The 25,598-nt window shown below is 45.9% G+C and overlaps 2 protein-coding genes across 3 annotated transcripts in view; both read left to right on the top strand.

The window, feature by feature from the left end:
* Coq8 (ubiquinone biosynthesis protein COQ8, mitochondrial) overlaps positions 1-25,598 on the top strand; it is a 350,169-nt gene that overhangs the window by 128,924 nt on the left and 195,647 nt on the right. For both annotated transcript variants that reach the window (XM_069299996.1, XM_069299995.1), the window contains exon 2: positions 15,196-15,399. In XM_069299996.1, the coding sequence (XP_069156097.1) occupies positions 15,199-15,399 (201 nt within the window). In that variant the 5' untranslated portion in view covers positions 15,196-15,198. The remainder of the gene's footprint in view (positions 1-15,195; positions 15,400-25,598) is intronic.
* LOC138350061 (uncharacterized) lies at positions 8,207-15,073 on the top strand (the record flags this gene model as incomplete). The annotated part of the gene is given in 6 exon segments (XM_069300343.1): positions 8,207-8,803; positions 8,805-10,044; positions 10,695-11,878; positions 12,104-12,490; positions 14,113-14,254; positions 15,012-15,073. Coding segments are annotated over 6 exon segments (3,612 nt in total), but the record flags the coding sequence as incomplete, so codon positions are not given.

The following is a 25,598-nucleotide window of genomic DNA, read 5'->3' as shown; positions in this document are numbered from 1 at the left end:
GTAGTCAAGCCTGGCTCCTGTATTCAAGCCTGGCTCCTGTAGTCAAGCCTGGCCCCTGTAGTCAAGCCTGGCCCCTGTAGTCAAGCCTGGTCCCTGTAGTCAAGCCTGGCTCCTGTAGTCAAGCCTGGCCCCTGTAGTCAAGCCTGGCCCCTGTAGTCAAGCCTGGTCCCTGTAGTCAAGCCTGGCTCCTGTAGTCAAGCCTGGCTCCTGTAGTCAAGCCTGGCTCCTGTAGTCAAGCCTGGCTCCTGTAGTCAAGCCTGGCTCCTGTAGTCAAGCCTGGCCCCTGTAGTCAAGCCTGGTCCCTGTAGTCAAGCCTGGCTCCTGTAGTCAAGCCCTGGCCCCTGTAGTCAAGCCTGGCTCCTGTAGTCAAGCCCTGGCCCCTGTAGTCAAGCCTGGCTCCTGTAGTCAAGCCCTGGCCCCTGTTTTCAAGCCTGGCTCCTGTAGTCAAGCCTGGCTCCTGTAGTCAAGCCTGGCTCCTGTAGTCAAGCCTGGCTCCTGTAGTCAAGCCTGGCTCCTGTAGTCAAGCCTGGCTCCTGTAGTCAGGCCTGGCTCCTGTAGTCAAGCCTGGCTCCTGTAGTCAAGCCTGGCTCCTGTAGTCAAGCCTGGCTCCTGTAGTCAAGCCTGGCTCCTGTAGTCAAGCCTGGCTCCTGTAGTCAAGCCTGACCCCTTGTAGTCAAGCCTGGCTCCTGTAGTCAAGTGAGAGGTGAGCTCTCCTAAGATCAAGTGAGAGGTGAGCTCTCCTAAGATCAAATGTGAGGTGAGCTCTCCTAAGATGAAGTGAGAGGTGAGCTCTCCTAAGATGAAGTGAGAGGTGAGCTCTCCTAAGATCAAGTGAGAGGTGAGCTCTCCTAAGATCAAGTGAGAGGTGAGCTCTCCTAAGATCAAGTGAGAGGTGAGCTCTCCTAAGATCAAGTGAGAGGTGAGCTCTCCTAAGATCAAGTGAGAGGTGAGCTCTCCTAAGATCAAGTGAGAGGTGAGCTCTCCTAAGATCAAGTGAGAGGTGAGCTCTCCTAAGATCAAGTGAGAGGTGAGCTCTCCTAAGATCAAATGAGAGGTGAGCTCTCCTAAGATCAAGTGAGAGGTGAGCTCTCCTAAGATCAAGTGAGAGGTGAGCTCTCCTAAGATCAAGTGAGAGGTGAGCTCTCCTAAGATCAAATGTGAGGTGAGCTCTCCTAAGATCAAGTGAGAGGTGAGCTCTCCTAAGATGAAGTGAGAGGTGAGCTCTCCTAAGATCAAGTGAGAGGTGAGCTCTCCTAAGATCAAGTGAGAGGTGAGCTCTCCTAAGATCAAGTGAGAGGTGAGCTCTCCTAAGATCAAGTGAGAGGTGAGCTCTCCTAAGATCAAGTGAGAGGTGAGCTCTCCTAAGATCAAGTGAGAGGTGAGCTCTCCTAAGATCAAGTGAGAGGTGAGCTCTCCTAAGATCAAGTGAGAGGTGAGCTCTCCTAAGATCAAGTGAGAGGTGAGCTCTCCTAAGATCAAATGAGAGGTGAGCTCTCCTAAGATCAAGTGAGAGGTGAGCTCTCCTAAGATCAAGTGAGAGGTGAGCTCTCCTAAGATCAAATGTGAGGTGAGCTCTCCTAAGATCAAGTGAGAGGTGAGCTCTCCTAAGATGAAGTGAGAGGTGAGCTCTCCTAAGATCAAGTGAGAGGTGAGCTCTCCTAAGATGAAGTGAGAGGTGAGCTCTCCTAAGATCAAGTGAGAGGTGAGCTCTCCTAAGATCAAGTGAGAGGTGAGCTCTCCTAAGATCAAGTGAGAGGTGAGCTCTCCTAAGATCAAGTGAGAGGTGAGCTCTCCTAAGATCAAGTGAGAGGTGAGCTCTCCTAAGATCAAGTGAGAGGTGAGCTTTGTGAATGTTGAGTGTGTGTGCTGTATCGTGACTATGGAGCAAGTAGTTGTAAGATATATAGCGTGTTTCCAGCTGTTGACGTAACATTAGCCTTTCTGTAGCATTTGTTGACGTAGGGATGTAGACACCGCATATGTGGGTGTGGCTATTCACTGGATGGGTGACCATGTAGACAATTCACTAATCGATCACATCTCCAATTACCGCCAGGTGAACATGGGTAAACAGTTAGGATTGGTACCCAGTCACCCCGCTCTGCCCGAGGCTCGAACCCGGTGCTGGGTGTTGAAGTGATCACTGCAGGGCATGGGTTGCGTGGCTGGTGGTGCCTTGTGACACCAGCTCGTCCCAGAGTATCATGAAGTTCCTGTTAACAAGACCTGTAAACCATAGTCCAAGTTACTGTGGCTCTCAGGAGCCACAGACTAACACAACATGTTCACTTGAGGCTGGTGAGAGCCACAGACTAACACAACATGTTCACTTGAGGCTGGTGAGAGCCACAGACTAACACAACATGTTCACTTGAGGCTGGTGAGAGCCACAGACTAACACAACATGTTCACTCGAGGCTGGTGAGAGCCACAGACTAACACAACATGTTCACTCGAGGCTGGTGAGAGCCACAGACTAACACAACATGTTCACTCGAGGCTGGTGAGAGCCACAGACTAACACAACATGTTCACTTGAGGCTGGTGATAGCCACAGACTAACACAACATGTTCACTTGAGGCTGGTGAGAGCCACAGACTAACACAACATGTTCACTTGAGGCTGGTGAGAGCCACAGACTAACACAACATGTTCACTTGAGGCTGGTGAGAGCCACAGACTAACACAACATGTTCACTTGAGGCTGGTGAGAGCCACAGACTAACACAACATGTTCACCTGAGGCTGGTGAGAGCCACAGACTAACACAACATGTTCACCTGAGGCTGGTGAGAGCCACAGACTAACACAACATGTTCACCTGAGGCTGGTGAGAGCCACAGACTAACACAACATGTTCACCTGAGGCTGGTGAGAGCCACAGACTAACACAACATGTTCACTTGAGGCTGGTGAGAGCCACAGACTAACACAACATGTTCACTTGAGGCTGGTGAGAGCCACAGACTAACACAACATGTTCACTTGAGGCTGGTGATAGCCACAGACTAACACAACATGTTCACTTGAGGCTGGTGAGAGCCACAGACTAACACAACATGTTCACTTGAGGCTGGTGAGAGCCACAGACTAACACAACATGTTCACCTGAGGCTGGTGAGAGCCACAGACTAACACAACATGTTCACTTGAGGCTGGTGAGAGCCACAGACTAACACAACATGTTCACTTGAGGCTGGTGAGAGCCACAGACTAACACAACATGTTCACCTGAGGCAGGTGAGAGCCACAGACTAACACAACATGTTCACAAGTGAAGATGGTACTGTTGGCACTTGTCAGTCCCCGAGGTAAAGTGTATAAGACTTCCTGGATGATGTGGATGGTTATAGCAGGTAAAGTCATACTGTCTCTTACCTAGACGTGTCCCAGACCAGTCGTCAAGATCTCTCTAGCGAGCCACCCATTGACTTGAAACTTTGCGTGAGACAAGTACCTGTAAATGTGGTCGCTCCTCCGCAAATGTTTAGAGGCAGTGGTGTGAGGTGGCTGGGCCCCCTGGGCAGGCGAGCATGGTGGTCTAGTGGGTGCCGCCACCTGGAACATCAGTAGCCTCAGCCTCTCTCAACACTTCGTACTTCCTTGGCCAGTCTCTCGCGCTCTACGCAACTCCCAGTATCCCACCACGTAATGATAATAATAATTGTTATTTACAAACTGTAAATAACAGTTTGGCAGACCTAAAACAGTGGACAGACCTACATGTGGGAGGTGGAGACAGACCTAAACATGGGAGGTGGAGCCAGACCTAAACATGGGAGGTGGAGCCAGACCTAAACATGGGAGGTGGAGCCAGACCTAAACATGAGAGGTGGAGCCAGACCTAAACATGAGAGGTGGAGCTAGACCTAAACATGGTAGGTGGAGCCAGACCTAAACATGAGAGGTGGAGCCAGACCTAAACATGAGAGGTGGTGACTGTTCTAGGAACGTGACATGAACGTGAGACACATCAGAAGTATGTGTAGAATAATAAACCCCACATTGTTTGAGTTAGGAAAACACTATTTGTCAAATATTGATACTGTTCTTAAAAGATTCCCCCATTTTGCACCCGCAAGATAACGCAAGCTTTTAAGGGTTGATAAATGTTAATCTTCTTGTTTGAGGAGCTGTTCACTTGAGACAGTTAAGCAAGTCCCAGCTGTGTCTGGGTACAAGTGACAGGATGAACAACCCAGCGGGTTTTCTTCCTATTGGGGAGTGTTGTACATGCTGCTATGGCGGTGTGTCCACTCACAAGACAAGTGGCGCTGCCCAATAAACTCGCCCCTCGGGGCAAAATTTAAAAAAAAAATAAACCAGGCGGTGGGTGACGTAACAATGAGCTACGATGTCTAAAAGATTGACAGTAAAATAATAAAGGTTACCGGGTCGTTGCGGCAAGTTAGCAGCAGCAGTGTAAGCGGTGACGTGTACTGTAATGTGAGGCTGAGCCGTGGTGGAGGTCTGGCGGGAACCAGGAAAGTCTTGACAGTATTGTGCTGACGTCCCCAGGCTGGTGCAGTAGCCGCCGGCCACATTGCTCAACCATATCCCTCCCACATTGTCTTCCACATTGTCTTCCATGTTGCCTTCCTCCTACATGGTCTTTCTCCCATGTTGTATTCCTCTTAGCTGGATGCTTCTTCCTAAACTGTTGGTTCTTCCCACACTGTTGGTTCATCCCACACTGTTGGTTCTTCCCACACTGTTGGTTCTTCCCACACTGTTGGTTCTTCCCACACTGCTGGTTCTTCCCACACTGTTGGTTCTTCCCACACTTCTGGTTCATCCCACACTGTTGGTTCTACCTACACAGTTGGTTCTTCCCACACTGTTGGTTCTTCCCACACTGTTGGTTCTTCCCACACTGTTGGTTCTTCCCACACTGTTGGTTCTACCCACACTGTTGAATCTCCCCACACTGTTGGTTCTTCTCACACTTCTGGTTCTTCCCACTTTACTGGTTCTTCCCACACTGTTGGTTCTTCCCACACTACTGGTTCTTCCCACACTGTTGGTTCTTCCCACACTGTTGGTTCTTCCCACTTTACTGGTTCTTCCCACACTGTTGGTTCTTCCCACACTACTGGTTCTTCCCACACTGTTGGTTCTTCCCACACTGTTGGTTCTTCCCACTTTACTGGTTCTTCCCACACTGTTGGTTCTTCCCACACTGTTGGTTCTTCCTACACTGTTGGTTCTTCCCACACTGTTGGTTCTTCCCACACTGTTGGTTCTTCTCACACTTCTGGTTCTTCCCACTTTACTGGTTCTTCCCACACTGTTGGTTCTTCCCACACTACTGGTTCTTCCCACACTGTTGGTTCTTCCCACACTGTTGGTTCTTCCCACACTGTTGGTTCTTCCCACACTGTTGGTTCTTCCCACTTTACTGGTTCTTCCCACACTGTTGGTTCTTCCCACACTGTTGGTTCTTCCTACACTGTTGGTTCTTCCCACACTGTTGGTTCTTCCCACACTGTTGGTTCTTCCCACTTTACTGGTTCTTCCCACACTACTGGTTCTTCCCACACTGTTGGTTCTTCCTACACTGTTGGTTCTTCCCACACTGTTGGTTCTTCACACACTGTTGGTTCATCAGACACTGTTGGTTCTTCACACACTGTTGGTTCTTCCCACACTGTTGGTTCTTCCCACACTACTGGTTCTTCCCACACTGTTGGTTCTTCCCACACTGTTGGTTCTTCCCACACTACTGGTTCTTCCCACACTTTTGGTTCTTCCCACACTGTTGGTTCTTCCCACACTGTTGGTTCTTCCCACTGTTGGTTCTTCCCACACTACTGGTCCTTCCTACACTGTTGGTTCTTTCCACACTACTGGTTCTTCCCACACTACTGGTTCTTCCCACACTGTTGCTTCTTCCCACACTGTTGGTTCTTCCCACACTGATGGTTCTTCCCACACTACTGGTTCTTCCCACACTGTTGGTTCTTCCCACACTGTTGGTTCTTCCCACACTACTGGTTCTTCCCACACTACTGGTTCTTCCCACACTGTTGGTTCTTCCCACACTGTTGGTTCTTCCCACACTACTGGTTCTTCCCACACTACTGGTTCTTCCCACACTACTGGTTCTTCCCACACTACTGGTTCTTCCCACACTACTGGTTCTTCCCACACTGTTGGTTCTTCCTACATTGTTGGTTCTTCCTACATTGTTGGTTCTTCCTACATTGTTGGTTCTTCCCACACTGTTCGTTCTTCCCACACTGTTGGTTCTTCCCACACTACTGGTTCTTCCCACACTACTGGTTCTTCCCACACTGTTGGTTCTTCCCACACTGTTGGTTCTTCCCACACTGTTGGTTCTTCCCACACTGTTGGTTCTTCCCACGCTGTTGGTTCTTCCCACACTGTTGGTTCTTCTAACACTGTTGGTTCTTCCCACACTACTGGTTCTTCCCACACTGTTGGTTCTTCCCACACTGTTGGTTCTTCTCACACTGTTGGTTCTTCCCACACTACTGGTTATTCCCACACTGTTGGTTCTTCCCACACTGTTGGTTCTTCCCACACTACTGGTTCTTCCTACACTGTTGGTTCTTCCCACACTACTTGTTCTTCCCACACTACTGGTTCTTCCCACACTACTGGTTCTTCCCACACTACTGGTTCTTTCCACACTGTTGGTTCTTCCCACACTGTTGGTTCTTCTCACACTGTTGGTTCTTCCCACACTACTGGTTCTTCCCACACTGTTGGTTCTTCCCACACTACTGGTTCTTCCCACACTACTGGTTCTTCCCACACTTGGTTCTTCCCACACTACTGGTTCTTCCCACACTGTTGGTTCTTCCCACACTGTTGGTTCTTCCCACGCTGTTGGTTCTTCCCACACTGTTGGTTCTTCTAACACTGTTGGTTCTTCCCACACTGTTGGTTCTTCTCACACTGTTGGTTCTTCCCACACTACTGGTTCTTCCCACACTGTTGGTTCTTCCCACACTACTGGTTCTTCCCACACTACTGGTTCTTCCCACACTACTGGTTCTTCCCACACTTGGTTCTTCCCACACTGTTGGTTCTTCCCACACTGTTGGTTCTTCCCACGCTGTTGGTTCTTCCCACGCTGTTGGTTCTTCCCACACTGTTGGTTCTTCTAACACTGTTGTTTCTTCTAACACTGTTGGTTCTTCCCACTACTGGTTCTTCCCACACTGTTGGTTCTTCCCACACTGTTGGTTCTTCCCACACTGTTGTTTCTTCTAACTGTTGGTTCTTCTAACACTGTTGGTTCTTCCCACACTGTTCGTTCTTCGCACACTGTTGGTTCTTCCCACACTGTTGGTTCTTCCCACACTGTTGGTTCTTCCCACATTCTTCGTTCTTCCCACATTGTTGGTTCTTCCCACATTGTTGGTTCTTCCCACACTACTGGTTGTTCCTACACTGTTGGTTCTTCCCACACTACTGGTTCTTCCCACACTACTGGTTCTTCCCACACTACTGGTTCTTCCCACACTGTTGGTTCTTCCCACACTGTTGGTTCTTCCCACGCTGTTGGTTCTTCCCACACTGTTGGTTCTTCCCACACTGTTGATTCTTCCCACTTTGTTGGTTCTTCCCACAATGTTGATTCTTCCCACACTGTTGGTTCTTCCCACACTGTTCGTTCTTCCCACACTGTTGGTTCTTCCCACACTGTTCGTTCTTCTCACACTGTTGGTTCTTCCCACACTGTTCGTTCTTCTCACACTACTGATTCTTCCTACATTGTTGGTTCTTCCTACATTGTTGGTTCTTCCCACACTGTTCGTTCTTCTCACACTGTTGGTTCTTCCCACACTGTTGGTTCTTCCCACTGTTCGTTCTTCTCACACTGTTGGTTCTTCCCACACTGTTCGTTCTTCTCACACTACTGATTCTTCCTACATTGTTGGTTCTTCCTACATTGTTGGTTCTTCCCACACTGTTCGTTCTTCCCACACTGCTGGTTCTTCCCACACTACTTGTTCTTCCCACACTATTTGTTCTTCCCACACTAGTGGTTCTTTCCACACTACTGGTTCTTCCCACACTACTGGTTCTTCCCACACTGTTGGTTCTTCCCACACTGTTGGTTCTTCCCACGCTGTTGGTTCTTCCCACACTGTTGGTTCTTCCCACACTGTTGGTTCTTCCCACACTGTTGGTTCTTCCCACACTACTGGTTCTTCCCACACTGTTGGTTCTTCCCACACTGTTGGTTCTTCCCACACTGTTGGTTCTTCCCACACTGTTCGTTCTTCCCACACTGTTTGTTCTTCCCACACTGTTGGTTCTTCCCACACTGTTCGTTCTTCCCACACTACTGGTTCTTCCCACACTACTGATTCTTCCTACACTGTTGGTTCTTCCCACACTACTGGTTCTTCCCACACTACTGGTTCTTCCCACACTGTTGGTTCTTCCTACACTGTTGGTTCTTCCCACACTATGGGTTCTTCCTACACTGTTGGTTCTTCCCACACTGTTGGTTCTTCCCACACTAATGGTTCTTCCCACACTGTTGGTTCTTCCCACACTGTTGGTTCTTCCTGCACTACTGGTTGTTCTTACACTGTTGGTTCTTCCCACACTAATGGTTCTTCCCACACTGTTGGTTCTTCCCACACTGTTGGTTCTTCCCACACTACTGGTTCTTCCCACACTACTGGTTCTTCCCACAATACTGGTTCTTCCCACTCTACTGGTTCTTCCCACACTGTTCGTTCTTCTCACGCTGTTGGTTTTTCCCACATTGTTGGTTCTTCCCACACTGTTGGTTCTACCCACACTGTTGGTTCTTCCCACTACTGGTTCTTCCCACACTTCTGGTTCTTCTAACACTGTTGGTTCTTCACACACTGTTGGTTCTTCACACACTGTTGGTTCTTCACACACTGTTGGTTTTTCAATCACTGTTGGTTCTTCCCACACTGTTGGTTCTTCCCACACTGTTGGTTCTTCCCACGCTGTTGGTTCTTCCTACACTGTTGGTTCTTCCCACACTGTTGGTTCTTCCCACACTGTTGGTTCTTCCCACTCCTCTGGTTCTTTCCACACTGTTGGTTCTTCCCACACTGTTGATTCTTTTCACACTGTTGGTTCTTCCCACACTGTTGGTTCTTCCCACACTGTTGGTTCTTCCCACACTGTTGGTTCTTCCCACACTGTTGGTTCTTCCCACACTGTTGGTTCTTCCCACACTGTTGGTTCTTCCCACACTGTTGATTCTTTTCACACTGTTGGTTCTTCCCACACTGTTGGTTCTTCCCACACTGTTGGTTCTTCCTACATTGTTGGTTCTTCCCACACTGTTGGTTCTTCCCGCACTGTTGGTTCTTCCCACACTGTTGGTTCTTCCCACACTACTGGTTCTTCCCACACTGTTGGTTCTTCCCACACTGTTGGTTCTTCCCACACTGTTGGTTCTTCCCACACTGTTGGTTCTTCCCACACTTCTGGTTCTTCTAACACTGTTGGTTCTTCACACACTGTTGATTCTTTTCACACTGTTGGTTCTTCCCACACTGTTGGTTCTTCCCACACTGTTGGTTTTTTCTACACTGTTGGTTCTTCCCACACTACTGGTTCTTCCCACTCTGTTGGTTCTTCCCACACTGTTGGTTCTTCCCACACTACTGGTTCTTCCCACACTACTGGTTCTTCCTACACTGTTGGTTCTTCCCACACTACTGGTCCTTCCAACACTTCTGGTTCTTCCCACTCTACTGGTTCTTCCCACACTATGGGTTCTTCCTACACTGTTGGTTCTTCCCACACTGTTGGTTCTTCCCACACTGTTGGTTCATCCCACACTGTTGGTTCTTCCCACACTGTTGGTTCTTCCCACACTTCTGGTTCTTCTAACACTGTTGGTTCTTCACACACTGTTGATTCTTTTCACACTGTTGGTTCTTCCCACACTGTTGGTTCTTCCCAAACTAATGGTTCTTCCCACACTGTTGGTTCTTCCCACACTGTTGGTTTTTCCCACACTGTTGGGTCTTCCCACACTACTGGTTGTTCCTACATTGTTGGTTCTTCCCACAGTACTGGTTCTTCCCACACTGTTGGTTCTTCCCACACTTTTGGTTCTTCCCACACTGTTGGTTCTTCCCACACTACTGGTTCTTCCCACACTGCTGGTTCTTCCCACACTACTGGTTCTTCCTACTTTTGGTTCTTCCCACACTGTTGGTTCTTCCCACACTACTGGTTCTTCCCACACTACTGGTTCTTCCCACACTGTTGGTTCTTCCCACACTGTTGGTTCTTCCCACACTGTTGGTTCTTCCCACGCTGTTTGTTCTTCCCACACTGTTGGTTCTTCCCACGCTGTTGGCTCTTCCCACACTGTTGGTTCTTCCCACACTGTTGATTCTTCCCACTTTGTTGGTTCTTCCCACAATGTTGATTCTTCCCACACTGTTGGTTCTTCCCACACTGTTCGTTCTTCCCACACTGTTGGTTCTTCCCACACTGTTCGTTCTTCTCACACTGTTGGTTCTTCCCACACTGTTGGTTCTTCCCACACTGTTCGTTCTTCCCACACTGTTCGTTCTTCTCACACTACTGATTCTTCCTACATTGTTGGTTCTTCCTACATTGTTGGTTCTTCCCACACTGTTCGTTCTTCCCACACTGCTGGTTCTTCCCACACTACTTGTTCTTCCCACACTATTTGTTCTTCCCACACTAGTGGTTCTTTCCACACTACTGGTTCTTCCCACACTACTGGTTCTTCCCACACTGTTGGTTCTTCCCACACTGTTGGTTCTTCCCACACTGTTGGTTCTTCCCACACTGTTCGTTCTTCCCACACTGTTGGTTCTTCCCACACTGTTGGTTCTTCCCACACTGTTCGTTCTTCCCACACTACTGGTTCTTCCCACACTACTGATTCTTCCTACACTGTTGGTTCTTCCCACACTACTGGTTCTTCCCACACTACTGGTTCTTCCCACACTGTTGGTTCTTCCTACACTGTTGGTTCTTCCCACACTATGGGTTCTTCCTACACTGTTGGTTCTTCCCACACTGTTGGTTCTTCCCACACTAATGCTTCTTCCCACACTGTTGGTTCTTCCCACACTGTTGGTTCTTCCTGCACTACTGGTTGTTCCTACACTGTTGGTTCTTCCCACACTAATGGTTCTTCCCACACTGTTGGTTCTTCCCACACTGTTGGTTCTTCCCACACTACTGGTTCTTCCCACACTACTGGTTCTTCCCACAATACTGGTTCTTCCCACTCTACTGGTTCTTCCCACACTGTTCGTTCTTCTCACGCTGTTGGTTTTTCCCACATTGTTGGTTCTTCCCACACTGTTGGTTCTACCCACACTGTTGGTTCTTCCCACTACTGGTTCTTCCCACACTTCTGGTTCTTCTAACACTGTTGGTTCTTCACACACTGTTGGTTCTTCACACACTGTTGGTTCTTCACGCACTGTTGGTTTTTCAATCACTGTTGGTTCTTCCCACACTGTTGGTTCTTCCCACACTGTTGGTTCTTCCCACGCTGTTGGTTCTTCCTACACTGTTGGTTCTTCCCACACTGTTGGTTCTTCCCACACTGTTGGTTCTTCCCACTCCTCTGGTTCTTTCCACACTGTTGGTTCTTCCCACACTGTTGATTCTTTTCACACTGTTGGTTCTTCCCACACTGTTGGTTCTTCCCACACTGTTGGTTCTTCCCACACTGTTGGTTCTTCCCACACTGTTGGTTCTTCCCACACTGTTGGTTCTTCCCACACTGTTGATTCTTTTCACACTGTTGATTCTTTTCACACTGTTGGTTCTTCCCACACTGTTGGTTCTTCCCACACTGTTGGTTCTTCCTACATTGTTGGTTTTTCCCACACTGTTGGTTCTTCCCGCACTGTTGGTTCTTCCCACACTGTTGGTTCTTCCCACACTACTGGTTCTTCCCACACTGTTGGTTCTTCCCACACTGTTGGTTCTTCCCACACTGTTGGTTCTTCCCACACTGTTGGTTCTTCCCACACTTCTGGTTCTTCTAACACTGTTGGTTCTTCACACACTGTTGATTCTTTTCACACTGTTGGTTCTTCCCACACTGTTGGTTCTTCCCACACTGTTGGTTTTTTCTACACTGTTGGTTCTTCCCACACTACTGGTTCTTCCCACTCTGTTGGTTCTTCCCACACTGTTGGTTCTTCCCACACTACTGGTTCTTCCCACACTACTGGTTCTTCCTACACTGTTGGTTCTTCCCACACTGCTGGTCCTTCCAACACTTCTGGTTCTTCCCACTCTACTGGTTCTTCCCACACTATGGGTTCTTCCTACACTGTTGGTTCTTCCCACACTGTTGGTTCTTCCCACACTGTTGGTTCTTCCCACACTGTTGGTTCTTCCCACACTTCTGGTTCTTCTAACACTGTTGGTTCTTCACACACTGTTGATTCTTTTCACACTGTTGGTTCTTCCCACACTGTTGGTTCTTCCCAAACTAATGGTTCTTCCCACACTGTTGGTTCTTCCCACACTGTTGGTTCTTCCCACACTGTTGGGTCTTCCCACACTACTGGTTGTTCCTACATTGTTGGTTCTTCCCACACTACTGGTTCTTCCCACACTACTGGTTCTTCCCACATTTCTGGTTCTTCCCACTCTACTGGTTCTTCCCACACTGTTCATTCTTCTCACACTGTTGGTTTTTCCCACACTGTTGGTTCTTCCCACACTGTTGGTTCTTCTAACACTGTTGGTTCTTCCCACACTGTTGGTTCTTCCCACACTGTTGGTTCTTCCCACACTGTTGGTTCTTCCCACACTGTTGGTTCTTCCCACACTACTGGTTCTTCCCACACTACTGGTTCTTCCCACACTGTTGGTTCTTCCTACACTGTTGGTTCTTCCCACACTATGGGTTCTTCCTACACTGTTGGTTCTTCCCACACTGTTGGTTCTTCCCACACTAATGGTTCTTCCCACACTGTTGGTTCTTCCCACACTGTTGGTTCTTCCCACACTACTGGTTGTTCCTACACTGTTGGTTCTTCCCACACTTCTGGTTCTTCCCACACTACTGGTTCTTCCCACATTTCTGGTTCTTCCCACTCTACTGGTTCTTCCCACACTGTTCGTTCTTCTCACGCTGTTGGTTCTTCCCACACTGTTGGTTCTACCCACACTGTTGGTTCTTCCCACACTTCTGGTTCTTCTAACACTGTTGGTTCTTCACACACTGTTGGTTCTTCACACACTGTTGGTTCTTCACACACTGTTGGTTTTTCAAACACTGTTGGTTCTTCCCACACTGTTGGTTCTTCCCACACTGTTGGTTCTTCCCACACTGTTGGTTCTTCCCACACTGTTGGTTCTTCCCACTCTTCTGGTTCTTTCCACACTGTTGGTTCTTCCCACACTACTGGTTCTTCCCACACTACTGGTTCTTCCCATACTACTGATTCTTCCCACACTGTTGGTTCTTCCTACATTGTTGGTTCTTCCCACACTGTTGGTTCTTCCTACACTGTTGGTTCTTCCCGCACTGTTGGTTCTTCCCACACTGTTGGTTCTTCCCACACTGTTGGTTCTTCCCACACTACTGGTTCTTCCCACACTACTGGTTCTTCCCACACTTCTGGTTCTTCCCTCTCTACTGGTTCTTCACACACTTCGCTCTTCTCACACTGTTGGTTTTTCCTACACTGTTGGTTCTTCCCACACTGTTGGTTCTTCCCACACTGTTGGTTCTTCACACACTGTTGGTTCTTCCCACACTGTTGGTTCTTCCCACATTGTTGGTTCTTCCCACACTGTTGGTTCTTCCCACACTGTTGGTTCTTCCCACACTGCTGGTTCTTCCCACACTGTTGGTTCTTCCTACTCTGTTGGTTCTTCCCACACTGTTGGTTCTTCCCACACTAATGGTTCTTCCCACACTGTTGGTTCTTCCCACACTACTGGTTGTTCCTACACTGTTGGTTCTTCCCATACTACTGGTTCTTCCCACACTACTGGTTCTTCCCACATTTCTGGTTCTTCCCACTATACTGGTTCTTCCCACACTGTTCGTTCTTCTCACGCTGTTGGTTTTTCCCACATTGTTGGTTCTTCCCACACTGTTGGTTCTACTCACACTGTTGGTTCTTCCCACTACTGGTTCTTCCCACACTTCTGGTTCTTCTAACAATGGTGGTTCTTCACACACTGTTGGTTCTTCACACACTGTTGGTTTTTCAAACACTGTTGGTTCTTCCCACACTGTTGGTTCTTCCCACACTGTTGGTTCTTCCCACACTGTTGGTTCTTCCCACACTGTTGGTTCTTCCTACACTGTTGGTTCTTCCCACACTGTTGGTTCTTCCCACACTGTTGGTTCTTCCCACACTGTTGGTTCTTCCCACTCTTCTGGTTCTTTCCACACTGTTGGTTCTTCCCACACTACTGGTTCTTCCCTCACTACTGATTCTTCCCACACTGTTGGTTCTTCCAACATTGTTGGTTCTTCCCACACTGTTGGTTCTTCCCGCACTGTTGGTTCTTCCCACACTGTTGGTTCTTCCCTCACTACTGGTTCTTCCCACACTGTTGGTTCTTCCCGCACTGTTGGTTCTTCCCACACTGTTGGTTCTTCCCTCACTACTGGTTCTTCCCACACTACTGTTCTTCCCACACTGTTGGTTCTTCCCACACTGTTGGTTCTTCCCACACTTCTGGTTCTTCCCACTCTACTGGTTCTTCACACACTGTTCGCTCTTCTCACACTGTTGGTTTTTCCTACACTGTTGGGTCTTCCCACACTGTTGGTTCTACCCACACTGTTGGTTCTTCCCACTACTGGTTCTTCCCACACTGTTGGTTCTTCCTACACTGTTGGTTCTTCCCACACTACTGATTCTTCCCACATTGTTGGTTCTTTCCTATAGACTAGGATTTTTTTGTGTTCTTGTTGTGAAATATTCAGAACAATAGTTGTGCTAAAAAATTAAATAATGTTATGTGTACTATTATTCTTTTGAAAATGAGACTGGCTTCTTCTAAGTGTTGCTGCCACTGGATGCTGTTGTGCACTTCATACTCAACTGTGAGTGGAAGCGGTCTTAATCAGATTCCAGTGGATTTTGTTTTGATGCTTTTTTTTCACAATTTATCTGTATTCCTCCAACATGTAATAACATGTTAATAATCAACATGTAATATGATTCAAACCATTTATTTACTTGCAGAGGATGGCAAAGCCACCCCGTACAAGTGACTTGGTTACAGTGCTGCGGGGCCTGTCCCGTGTTGGGTCAGCCTTGGTAGATGTCAGGTCACAAGATGCTAAGAAGGCATGGTCTACATCTTCACTTCGTTCACTAATTGCACAGGGAAGTATTAGTCTGCAAGATTCCATTATCAGGACACTGCAGGAACCACAAATATTTCAGGTCAGTGCTGTTTTCTTAGACTGTAGAATCTGCCCCGGTTATTTCTTGCTTCAGTATCACATCACTAATGTTTTCGATATTTGATGAATAGAATATTCATAATAGTATATATATATATATATATATATATATATATATATATATATATATATATATATATATATATATATATATATATATATATTAGTATATTTTGGTAGCAGTCTTTCCTGTAGACATATATTATTAAATATGACCGAAAAAGTAAGATTAATAATTCTAACACGAATTTTCTCAATCTTTCGTACATTTCTTTTCACTGTTGGAGGTAAATCAAAAATCAATTCTCCAAAATTCATTTTTATTTCTAGTCTGACGCGACACGAGCGCGTTTCGTAAAACTTATTACATTTTCAAAGACTTTTAGTTTACAAATACACAACTGAATAGAACTTACACATCTCCTGGTTTCGTTTATATCTACATTTGAGTGAGGTGGATGGGGTGAGGTGGCATTAATAGGGTATTATTTTCATCAACACAAGACAGAACAAGAGGTGGCATTAATAGGGTATTAATTTCATCGACACAAGACAGAACACGAAACAATGGGTATTGAAATGGAAGTGATTGTAGAAAGCCTATTGGTCCATATTTCTTGATGCTTCTATATTGGAGCGGAGTCTTGAGGTGGGTAGAATGTAGTTGTGCATTAATTGGCTGTTGATTGCTGGTGTTGACTTCTTAACCCTTAAAGTGCGCATCACTTCATATGAAGTGTAAATCGTTTTACCAGTCAACTGCGCTTCACTTCATATGAAGTGTATGGGTACCGCGCACGATTTGAATGGCCCGCGGTGTAGCTGGGGGTCCCATACGCTGCCCAGGGGCTCTAGGAAAAAGCGGCCATTTTGAAAAAAATCCAGCTCACGATCCGATGGAATGGGAGGCCTCAGTTTAGCGAGAGTCACCATGGCGAGCGCACGGTCAAACGCCTCACGGGCACGCACCACTCAGTCCCTCACCCCAGGGCAAATAGCTCACGAATTATTCTCTGAAGGTGAAGAAAGTGTGTTTGACGATTCAGACAACGATGAGGATTATACACAGTTGTCGGGTGATAGTAGCAGCAGCAGTGAAAGTGAGAATGACCGCCATGCCATGGCGAGGCCTATACGCTCTCCCATGCCTCCTCGCCCATTTTCTACCCCAATTCTACCACGACCTCACAGTTCCTGTGGATATTTTCTGTTTGAGGGTGACAAGTCAGAGGGAGGTGACTCCTTTTCTGGGTTTAGTGACTCAGATCAAAGTTTTATTGAGCCTGTGGCTGGTACCAGTGGTGTAACTGGGCGAGAAATTGTCGCGTCAGCAGCATCTCGCCCGGCCAAGCGCCACAGCATGGCACCACATGAGGGACCAAGACCCTCGTGTTCACGTGCACCCACCTCACGTGCACGTAGCCGCCGTGCTTCTCGCAGACGGTATTCAGCTCCTGGTCGCCGGTATGCATCGCTTCCTCGCCGTCTTTCCTCTGCATCTCGCAGGACGCCTGGTGTACTTGAGTGGAGTGATGGTGACGATTTTATTCCTAATATTCCTCACTTTGACGATAAAGATGTAGGGATTACAAACCTTTTCCCTAATCAAGGTGAGGACATGGCTGAGATGGAATATTTTACAGCATTCTATGATGAACCACTCATGGAATACATTGTACACCAAACGAACCTGCATGCTGCTTACCTGATTGAGAGGGAAATCACAGAATTTTCACGACTGCAGCGTTGGAAAAATACCACAGTGGCGGAAATGTATGTGTTTTTGGCACTCTGTTTGTTGATGAAGCGCTGTCACAAACATGCAATAAATGACTATTGGAGCAAGGACAAGACAATACCAACACCTTTATTCGGGAAATATATGTCACGAGACAGGTTTCAGATACTCCTCAGGTGTCTACATTTTGGAAGTGTTCAGGACCGAACACCTGATGATAGACTGTGGCGAGTGAGGCACTACATGAACGATGTTATTGGAAAATTCAGAGATTTTTACGTACCAGCACAGAAGCTGGTGGTTGATGAATCTCTCATACTTTTCAAGGGACGTGTTCCATTCAAACAGTACATTCCCTCAAAACGAAACCGATTTGGCCTGAAATTTTTTGTTCTTTGTGATTGTGAGACAGGATACGTGTTACACATGATTCTGTACTCGGCTAGTGATGTAGACATTCCCGGTAACGACGAACATGGATTCTCGGGGAGTGTAGTGAAGACCATCATGGCTCCGTGGATGAACAAGGGACACATTTTATACACAGATAATTACTATACAAGTCCCTTGCTAGCTCGGTTCTTGCTAGAAAATAGAACCGGATTGGTTGGTACAGTAAAGCCACAACGAAGGGAAATGCCTGTGTTTGACAACGACATTGCAGTTGGTGAGTGTCAGAGAAGGAAAAGTGATAACATTCTGTCAGTTCGGTGGAAAGACAAAAGAGAGGTGAACTTGTTGACAACAATTCATGATGGAACAATGGTGAACAGTGGGAAAGTGAGCCATAAAACATGGACATGAGCATGCTGAACTGTTTCAACATGTACCTTGTGAGAACTGGACGCAAGCCCACTTTCCGTGACTTTGTATTTGATGCTGCAATACAGTTATTAGGAAAGTTTGCAAAAGATGTCCCAGGTATTCAGCGGCCCATCATAAACCCACTGTTGCAGCATGCTGGTACTCCACGCCTCGCTCACACTGAAGGCTTCCTAGCACACAAACTTAAGTATTTGCCACCTGGTGTGAAGCGTGTAATAGCCCAACGTGATTGCTTGGTGTGTAAAACAACGACACGTAGAGACAAGAAACGGAAGCTTGTGCAAACATGGTGTGAAACGTGTGGTATCCTATTATGTGCTGTCGACTGCTTCAATGACTACCACAGTCTAGAAATCTTCTAAGTGTGCCTCAAAGTGTGTATAGCGTGTGCGAGTGTGTAAATATGTAAACATATAAGCAGATAGCATGTGCGTGTGTGTAAATATATACAAATATAAGCAGAACATACAATATAATAGACTGTAATGACATATTATATTGCCGTAATTGAAAACATTTGTGTGCGCCTGTGTATACTCAAATATGCAACAATTATTGATACAAAATATGTTCAAACAGTATTTGAAACACAATTAGTGAAAAAAAATTAGATAAAATGCGCTTAGACATTGTAAATAAATAGCACAAAAATATATTTGTGGCAACTCTGGCTGTTTGAGGACCACGCGCAACACCTCCCGGGCGTGTACCGCATGAGCGAACATGCAGATTGTGACGTCATCACCGAGCTTCTCGGCTCTATTGCAACAAAAGTAAGTACAATAGAATCTTTTTTTTATTTTTCCCGTGATCAGTGAACAGAACTTAACAGATTAGCAAAAAAAAAAAAATTTTTTTTTTTTCAAAATGACATGCGCCTGTGTGGATAGCAGGATATTAGACCCCGAGCATGTTAAGGGTTAATGTGTAGTGCCTCGCAAATGTCAAGCCGCCTGCTATCGCTGTATCTATCGATGATTTCTGTGTTGTTTACTAGGATTTCTCTGGCGATGGTTTGGTTGTGGGAAGAGATTATATGTTCCTTAATGGAGAACCGTTGTTTATGCATCGTTAAACGCCTAGAAAGAGATGTTATTGTCTTGCCTATATACTGGGTTTTTTGGAGCTTACAGTCCCCAAATGGGCATTTGAAGGCATAGACGACGTTGGTCTCTTTTAAAGAGTTCTGCTTTGTGTCTGGAGAGTTTCTCATGAGTAGGCTGGCCGTTTTTCTGGTTTTATAGTAAATCGTCAGTTGTATCCTCTGATTTTTGTCTGTAGGGATAACGTTTCTAGTAACAATATCTTTCAGGACCCTTTCCTCTGTTTTATGAGCTGTGGAAAAGAAGTTCCTGTAAAATAGTCTAATAGGGGGTATAGGTGTTGTGTTAGTTGTCTCTTCAGAGGTTGCATGACGTTTCACTTTCCTTCTTATGATGTCTTCGACGAAACCATTGGAGAAGCCGTTGTTGACTAGGACCTGCCTTACCCTACAGAGTTCTTCGTCGACTTGCTTCCATTCTGAGCTGTAGCTTAGAGCACGGTCGACATATGCGTTAACAACACTCCTCTTGTACCTGTCTGGGCAGTCGCTGTTGGCATTTAGGCACATTCCTATGTTCGTTTCCTTAGTGTAGACTGCAGTGTGGAAACCTCCGCTCTTTTCCATGACTGTTATCTTGAGATCTTGAGGTATATCTTGAGATGATTTCGGGGCTTTAGTGTCCCCGCGGCCCGGTCCTCGACCAGGCCTCCACCCCCAGGAAGCCAGCTGACTAACTCCCAGGTACCTATTTACTGCTAGGTAACAGGGGCATTCAGGGTGAAAGAAACTTTTGCCCATTTGTTTCTGCCTCGTGCGGGAATCGAACCCGCGGCACAGAATTACGAATCCTGCGCGCTATCCACCAGGCTACGAGGCCCCCTAGATCTAGAAAGGGCAGCTTCCCATCCTTTTCCATCTCGTAAGTGAAACGCAGCACGGAACTCTGCTCAAATGCCTCCTTCAGCTCCTGCAAATGTCTGACATCAGGTACCTGTGTAAAAATGTCGTCAACATACCTGCAGTATATGGCCGGTTTCAAGTTCATGTCGACTAAGACTTTTTGCTCGATGGTACCCATGTAGAAGTTTGCAAACAGGACACCTAGGGGAGAACCCATGGCGACCCCATCTACTTGCTTATACATGTGCCCATCCGGGCTCAAGAAGGGTGCCTCTTTAGTACAAGCTTGGAGTAGTTTCCTTAGGATATTTTCGGGTATGTCAAGAGGAGTACAGGCTGGATCATGATACACTCTGTCGGCTATCATCCCGATTGTCTCGTCCACAGGTACGTTGGTAAACAGCGATTCTACGTCCAACGAGGCTCTTATCCCTGTGGCCCGTGTGCCCCGCAGTAAGTCAACAAATTCCTTTGGAGACTTCAGGCTGAAGGCGCAAGGAACATAAGGAGTCAGCAGGCCGTTGAGTCGCTTCGCCAGTCTGTACGTGGGTGTGGGTATCTGGCTAATGATTGGCCGAAGTGGGTTTCCAGGCTTGTGTGTCTTGACATTTCCATACGCATATCCAGGTTTATATTCCCCAATGATCTTTGGCAGGTGGAGTCCGGATTTCTTGGCGTTCACAGTTTCGATCAGTTTGTTGACCTTTGCTTTCAGTTCGGCCTGAGTGTCCTTCGTTACCCTTTGGAACTTAGTTTGGTCAGAGAGTATGAGGTTCATTTTCGCCAGATATTCGTCTTTTTTAAGAATGACATATATTGGCGACTTGTCACCTCTCCTGACAACTATCTCCTTGTTCTCACGAAGGCTTTTAGCTGCCGCTTTGAGCTCGGGGGACAGTATGGTGCTTCTGTAATTGCCTCGAATCTTTCCTCCTTCTGCAATAAGTTCTGCTTGTAAGGTATCTTTTTGATTTACCTCCAACAGTGAAAAGAAATGTACGAAAGATTGAGAAAATTCGTGTTAGAATTATTAATCTTACTTTTTCGGTCATATTTAATAATATATATATATATATGTATATATATATATATATGTATATATATATATATATATATATATATATATATATATATATATATACACACACCTGTATATATATATAATATATAATTCATAATATATTCATAGATGCATAATAGAATATTATGCATCTATTCACTTGCAAATTGTGAGTGCACCTGACCATTCCATATACAGTACATCAAGTAAATAATATTAATTATTTACTCCCCTCTCCTTTCCTCTCCACCCTCTCTCCAAATCTCCCTTCTCTCTCATCCTCTTCATCATTCTTCCACTCTCCATCCTTCTCTTTGAATATCTGCCTCTCCTTTCCTTTCTTATTTTCTCCTACCCCCCTCTCCTCTCTGTCAGATAATTTAATCTTGTTGACATGTAGGAGAAGCCAACATTCTCAAAAAGCTTTCTCGTCTGTATGATGGTAATCTCACCATCCCTAAACATCTGACAGCATTATTAACTCGGGTCCACTCGAGTTAATAGCATTCTAGATCTTGTGCAAACATCAGAAGAGGGCATGACTGATCAAATTCAGGTAGGGAAAACCCTCACCCCATCGTGTGATCACCCCAAGACAGTCAGCGTGGGAGGGGGGAAGACCTGTGTGTGTGTGTGCTCCGTTAAACTCGTGACATTTACCGGTATTTCTTAGGATTACAGCCATGGATTACTGATTACAGACATCTCAAAGTGCATAGTGATCGGTTGGAAAGTTGAATACAGTCATTAACGATGGAACTCTGTGTTAAATAGAGTCCTGATGCAAGTGATGCAAGTGTTGCATCTGTGACATAAGATTTCACCCGAGCTGTGCAGAATTATCTCCAGCAGGCACAAACAGTCAAAGAATTTACTGGGTTTGCAAAAATGACAGGTTAATGTGGGAAAACCTTACTAAACTGATGAAAAACATTCCCGAGTCACAGAGATTATCATTCACAGAAAAGCTACCAGGGATATATGCGGACTGGGAAAAAAAAAACACTGAATAACGACCAAAACTCAGGAACAGGTAGTTTAGAGAACCATGACAGTAGTGTGGAGGAAGAGGGTACTGTGGTACAAAACATCAGCAATATTTCAGAGCCAGGTAACATAAACAATGAGAGCAACAGTGGGAATGAGTGCATAAATGAAGGACTTGGGATGAAAGATGGAGATGGCTCCAATAAAGAGGTAGACAAGACAGGCACAGGTATAAATACCCTGAAAAAAGTAAAAACTGAAAATATTTGCAAATTCTATGCACAAGGAATATGCAAATATGGGAAATTAGGAGCAAAATGCACTTTTCTGTATCCTCGAAAATGCAGGAACATGTTGGTGAGGGGTACATGCCGCTTTGGAACGGAGTGCAGATACTTCCACCCTAAATTATATACATTTTCAATTAGGGACAAAAAATGCTACAATCTTCAGTGTCCGGAATTCCATGTGAGAGGTACAGAGCGTTATAGACGGGAAGATCAATATACACTACTGGAAATTTTTTAGAGGAAGGCAGAATCAGATTAGAACATGTAAGAGAGAGGAACAGTCAGATGGAACCACTGCAAGATTACAGAGGGGAAGGGAGATACCCACAAGACTGGAATATGGATTATCAACAAGTACACAGGTACTACACCACACAACACCCATACTACTACCAAAACTGGATGAAACACTACCAAAACAATACACCCTAGATCTAGGTGGAGAGGGCAGGGGGGGGGGGGGGGTTGAGAACTACCAAAGCCTACAAGAAGTGACACGCATTATGGGAAATCATTCATATTTGCAAACATACAAGGTCTAAAACCAAATTCAAGAAATAAAGTTAAGTTCATAAATGGTCTCCTCATAGAATCGAATTCAATATTTGATGCATTTACAGAAACTCACACAAAAGACCACATGGATAGTGAAATCTGGATCCCAAATTATAATCTATATAGATGTAACAGAGTAATTAGGTCAAGTGAAGGAGTAGGTCTGTATATTAACTCTTAACCCGCACAATACATATATAGATGATTTCAGTAACAAAACTGAAACCGCGCAATACATTAATAGCTGTTTTCGTGTCTAGCACTATAATTTAAACGTCCCGTGTGGAATAGGGGTAGTCATCGGCGAGCCGCACCCAACCATAAACAAACGCCACCTGGGAAAAAATCAAGCGTAGGCCGCCATTGTGTAAAGGCCTCAGTTACCCGACGGACACCATGGCAAATGATCAAGTTCCAACAACCGACCCCGCTCAACGAGGCGTTCCTCGCGACCTCTAACCGAGGACAAAATTACAGTAATAAGAATTTGTTCCCAGATGGTGATGAATCGGATATTGACGACTCTGACTTTGATCATGACTACACACAGCCCTCAGAGGTGGATACGACCGACGATGAGTGTGAACATGCTGGCTCCACCAGGGCTAGGCCTAGCATCTTGCCCATGCCTCCTCGCCCTCACTCAACTCCACTTCGTGCCAGACCCCACAGTTTATGTGCTACCCTGCAGGATATTGATGTTTTGGTCGACGAGTCTGAAGAAGGTGAATCATTTTCCGGTTTTAGTGACTTAGAATCGGAAAATAATTTCGGTGCTAGTGCCAGTGGTGTGTGTGGTGTTGCCAAGCGACATTTTGTCGCGTCAGCAGCATCTGGCCCAGCCATGCGGCACCGCATGGCACCACATGGGGACGCTGATGAACAAAGACCCTCAACATGAAGTAATTTTCCGTCACTGTCCCTGCCCGCCACTACTATTCCAAGACATGCTTCAGCTCCTGGTCCACGGTTTCCTCGCCATGGTGCCGCTATTGGCTCTCGAAAGACATCAGGTGTTTTTGTGTGGAGTGATGGGACAAATTTTGTTCCACAAATTCCTGTGTTTGATAATTCATATGTTGGGATTACAGACCTTTTCCCTGATAAAGGTGCAGATATGTGTGAAATGAACTATTTTACTGCATATTTCGATGAGCCTCTCATGGAATATATTGTTCAGGAAACGAACAAATATGCGGCAGATTTCATTGATGAGGAGGAGTTATCTGATTTTTCACATTTGCAGCGGTTGAAAGATACAACTGTGGGTGAAATGTATGTGATTTTGGCACTGTGTATGTTGATGAAACATTGTGTCAAACACATACTCGACCATTATTGGAGCAAAGACCATACTGTTCCAACACCAATGTTTGGCAAATATGTCTCGAGACCAAGTTGCGATAATCCTCAGGTGTCTTCATTTTGCAAATGATGAAGACCAGAATGATGATGATAGACTTTGGAAGGTAAGGCATGTACTAAATGAACTTATTGGAAAGTACAGGGATTTCTACGTACCATCTCAGAAGCTTGTGATTGACGAATCCCTTGTGCTTTTCAAAGGACGTCTTGCCTTCCAGCAGTATATTCCCTCCAAACGCCACCGATTTGGATTTCAATTCTTTGTACTGTGTGACTATGAAACAAGAATGGTGTTACACATGATAATGTATACGGGTACAAATGTAGACATTCCTGTGAAGACACTGCTTGCACCATATCTGAACAAGGGCCACATATTATACACAGATAAATATTATACCAGTCCCTTGCTAACCAGGTTCTTTCTTGATAATAGAACTGGAGTGTGTGGCACAGTGAAGGTAAAACGAAGGGAAATGCCAGTGTATCACACTGCTATACAGGTTGGTGATTGTGAGCTAAGGAAAACAGGTGCAATGCTTTCAGTGTGGTGGAAAGACAGACGTGAAGTGAACATGTTGACCACCATTCACAATGGTACAATGTTGGACAGTGGCAAGGTGAACAGAAGAACAAAACAAATAATCTATAAGCCAGATTGTGTCTTGGACTATAACATCAACATGCGTTTGGTGGATAAATGTGATATGATGGTGGGAGCAGTAGAGTGTGTACCTAAAACAGTGAAGTGGACCAAGAAAATGTTTTTCCACCTTGTTGATGTAACAATACTGAACAGTTACAATATGTATCTTGTCAAAACAGGTGGTAAACGAAATTTCCTTACGTTCAGTTTTACTGTAGTGACACAATTACTAGAGAAGTTTGGCAAAGTAATTCCTGGCATACAGAGGCCCATTCTGAACCCGGTTTTGCACCATGCTTCAGCACCCAGGCTCGCTTTCAAGGATGCCTTTGTCACACACAATCTAAGATATTTACCACCAACTGCAAAGCGTGCTGTTGGCCAGCGTGAGTGCACTGTATGCAAGACAACAACCTAGAGGTAACAGAACCGAAAAATGGTGATGACTTTGTGCACAGCGTGTCAGGTCCCTCTGTGCTATGTGAAATGTTTTGACGAGTATCACAGTCTTGATGAGTTCTAAATGTTCAAGACTGGTGCAAAAACATGTAAGTACAGAATAAGTGGGTGTAAATATTGAAAATAAATAATAAGAAATACAGTAGTATATTTTATTGAAAATAAGACATTTCTGTGGGGAGCCCCAATGGCTCCCTGGAGCTTATCGGGGCTAATTTATGTTATATTAGACCGGGACATTAGCTAAGGATTCAGACCTACCAGGGACCAGCGCCAGAACCTGGCCCCTTCAGAGAGGTTTCAGGGAGC

The sequence above is a fragment of the Procambarus clarkii genome, chromosome 43 (assembly GCF_040958095.1).
Source record: "Procambarus clarkii isolate CNS0578487 chromosome 43, FALCON_Pclarkii_2.0, whole genome shotgun sequence".
In the NCBI taxonomy this organism is placed as follows: domain Eukaryota; kingdom Metazoa; phylum Arthropoda; class Malacostraca; order Decapoda; family Cambaridae; genus Procambarus; species Procambarus clarkii.
This window is presented reverse-complemented; position numbering and strand designations above follow the sequence as displayed.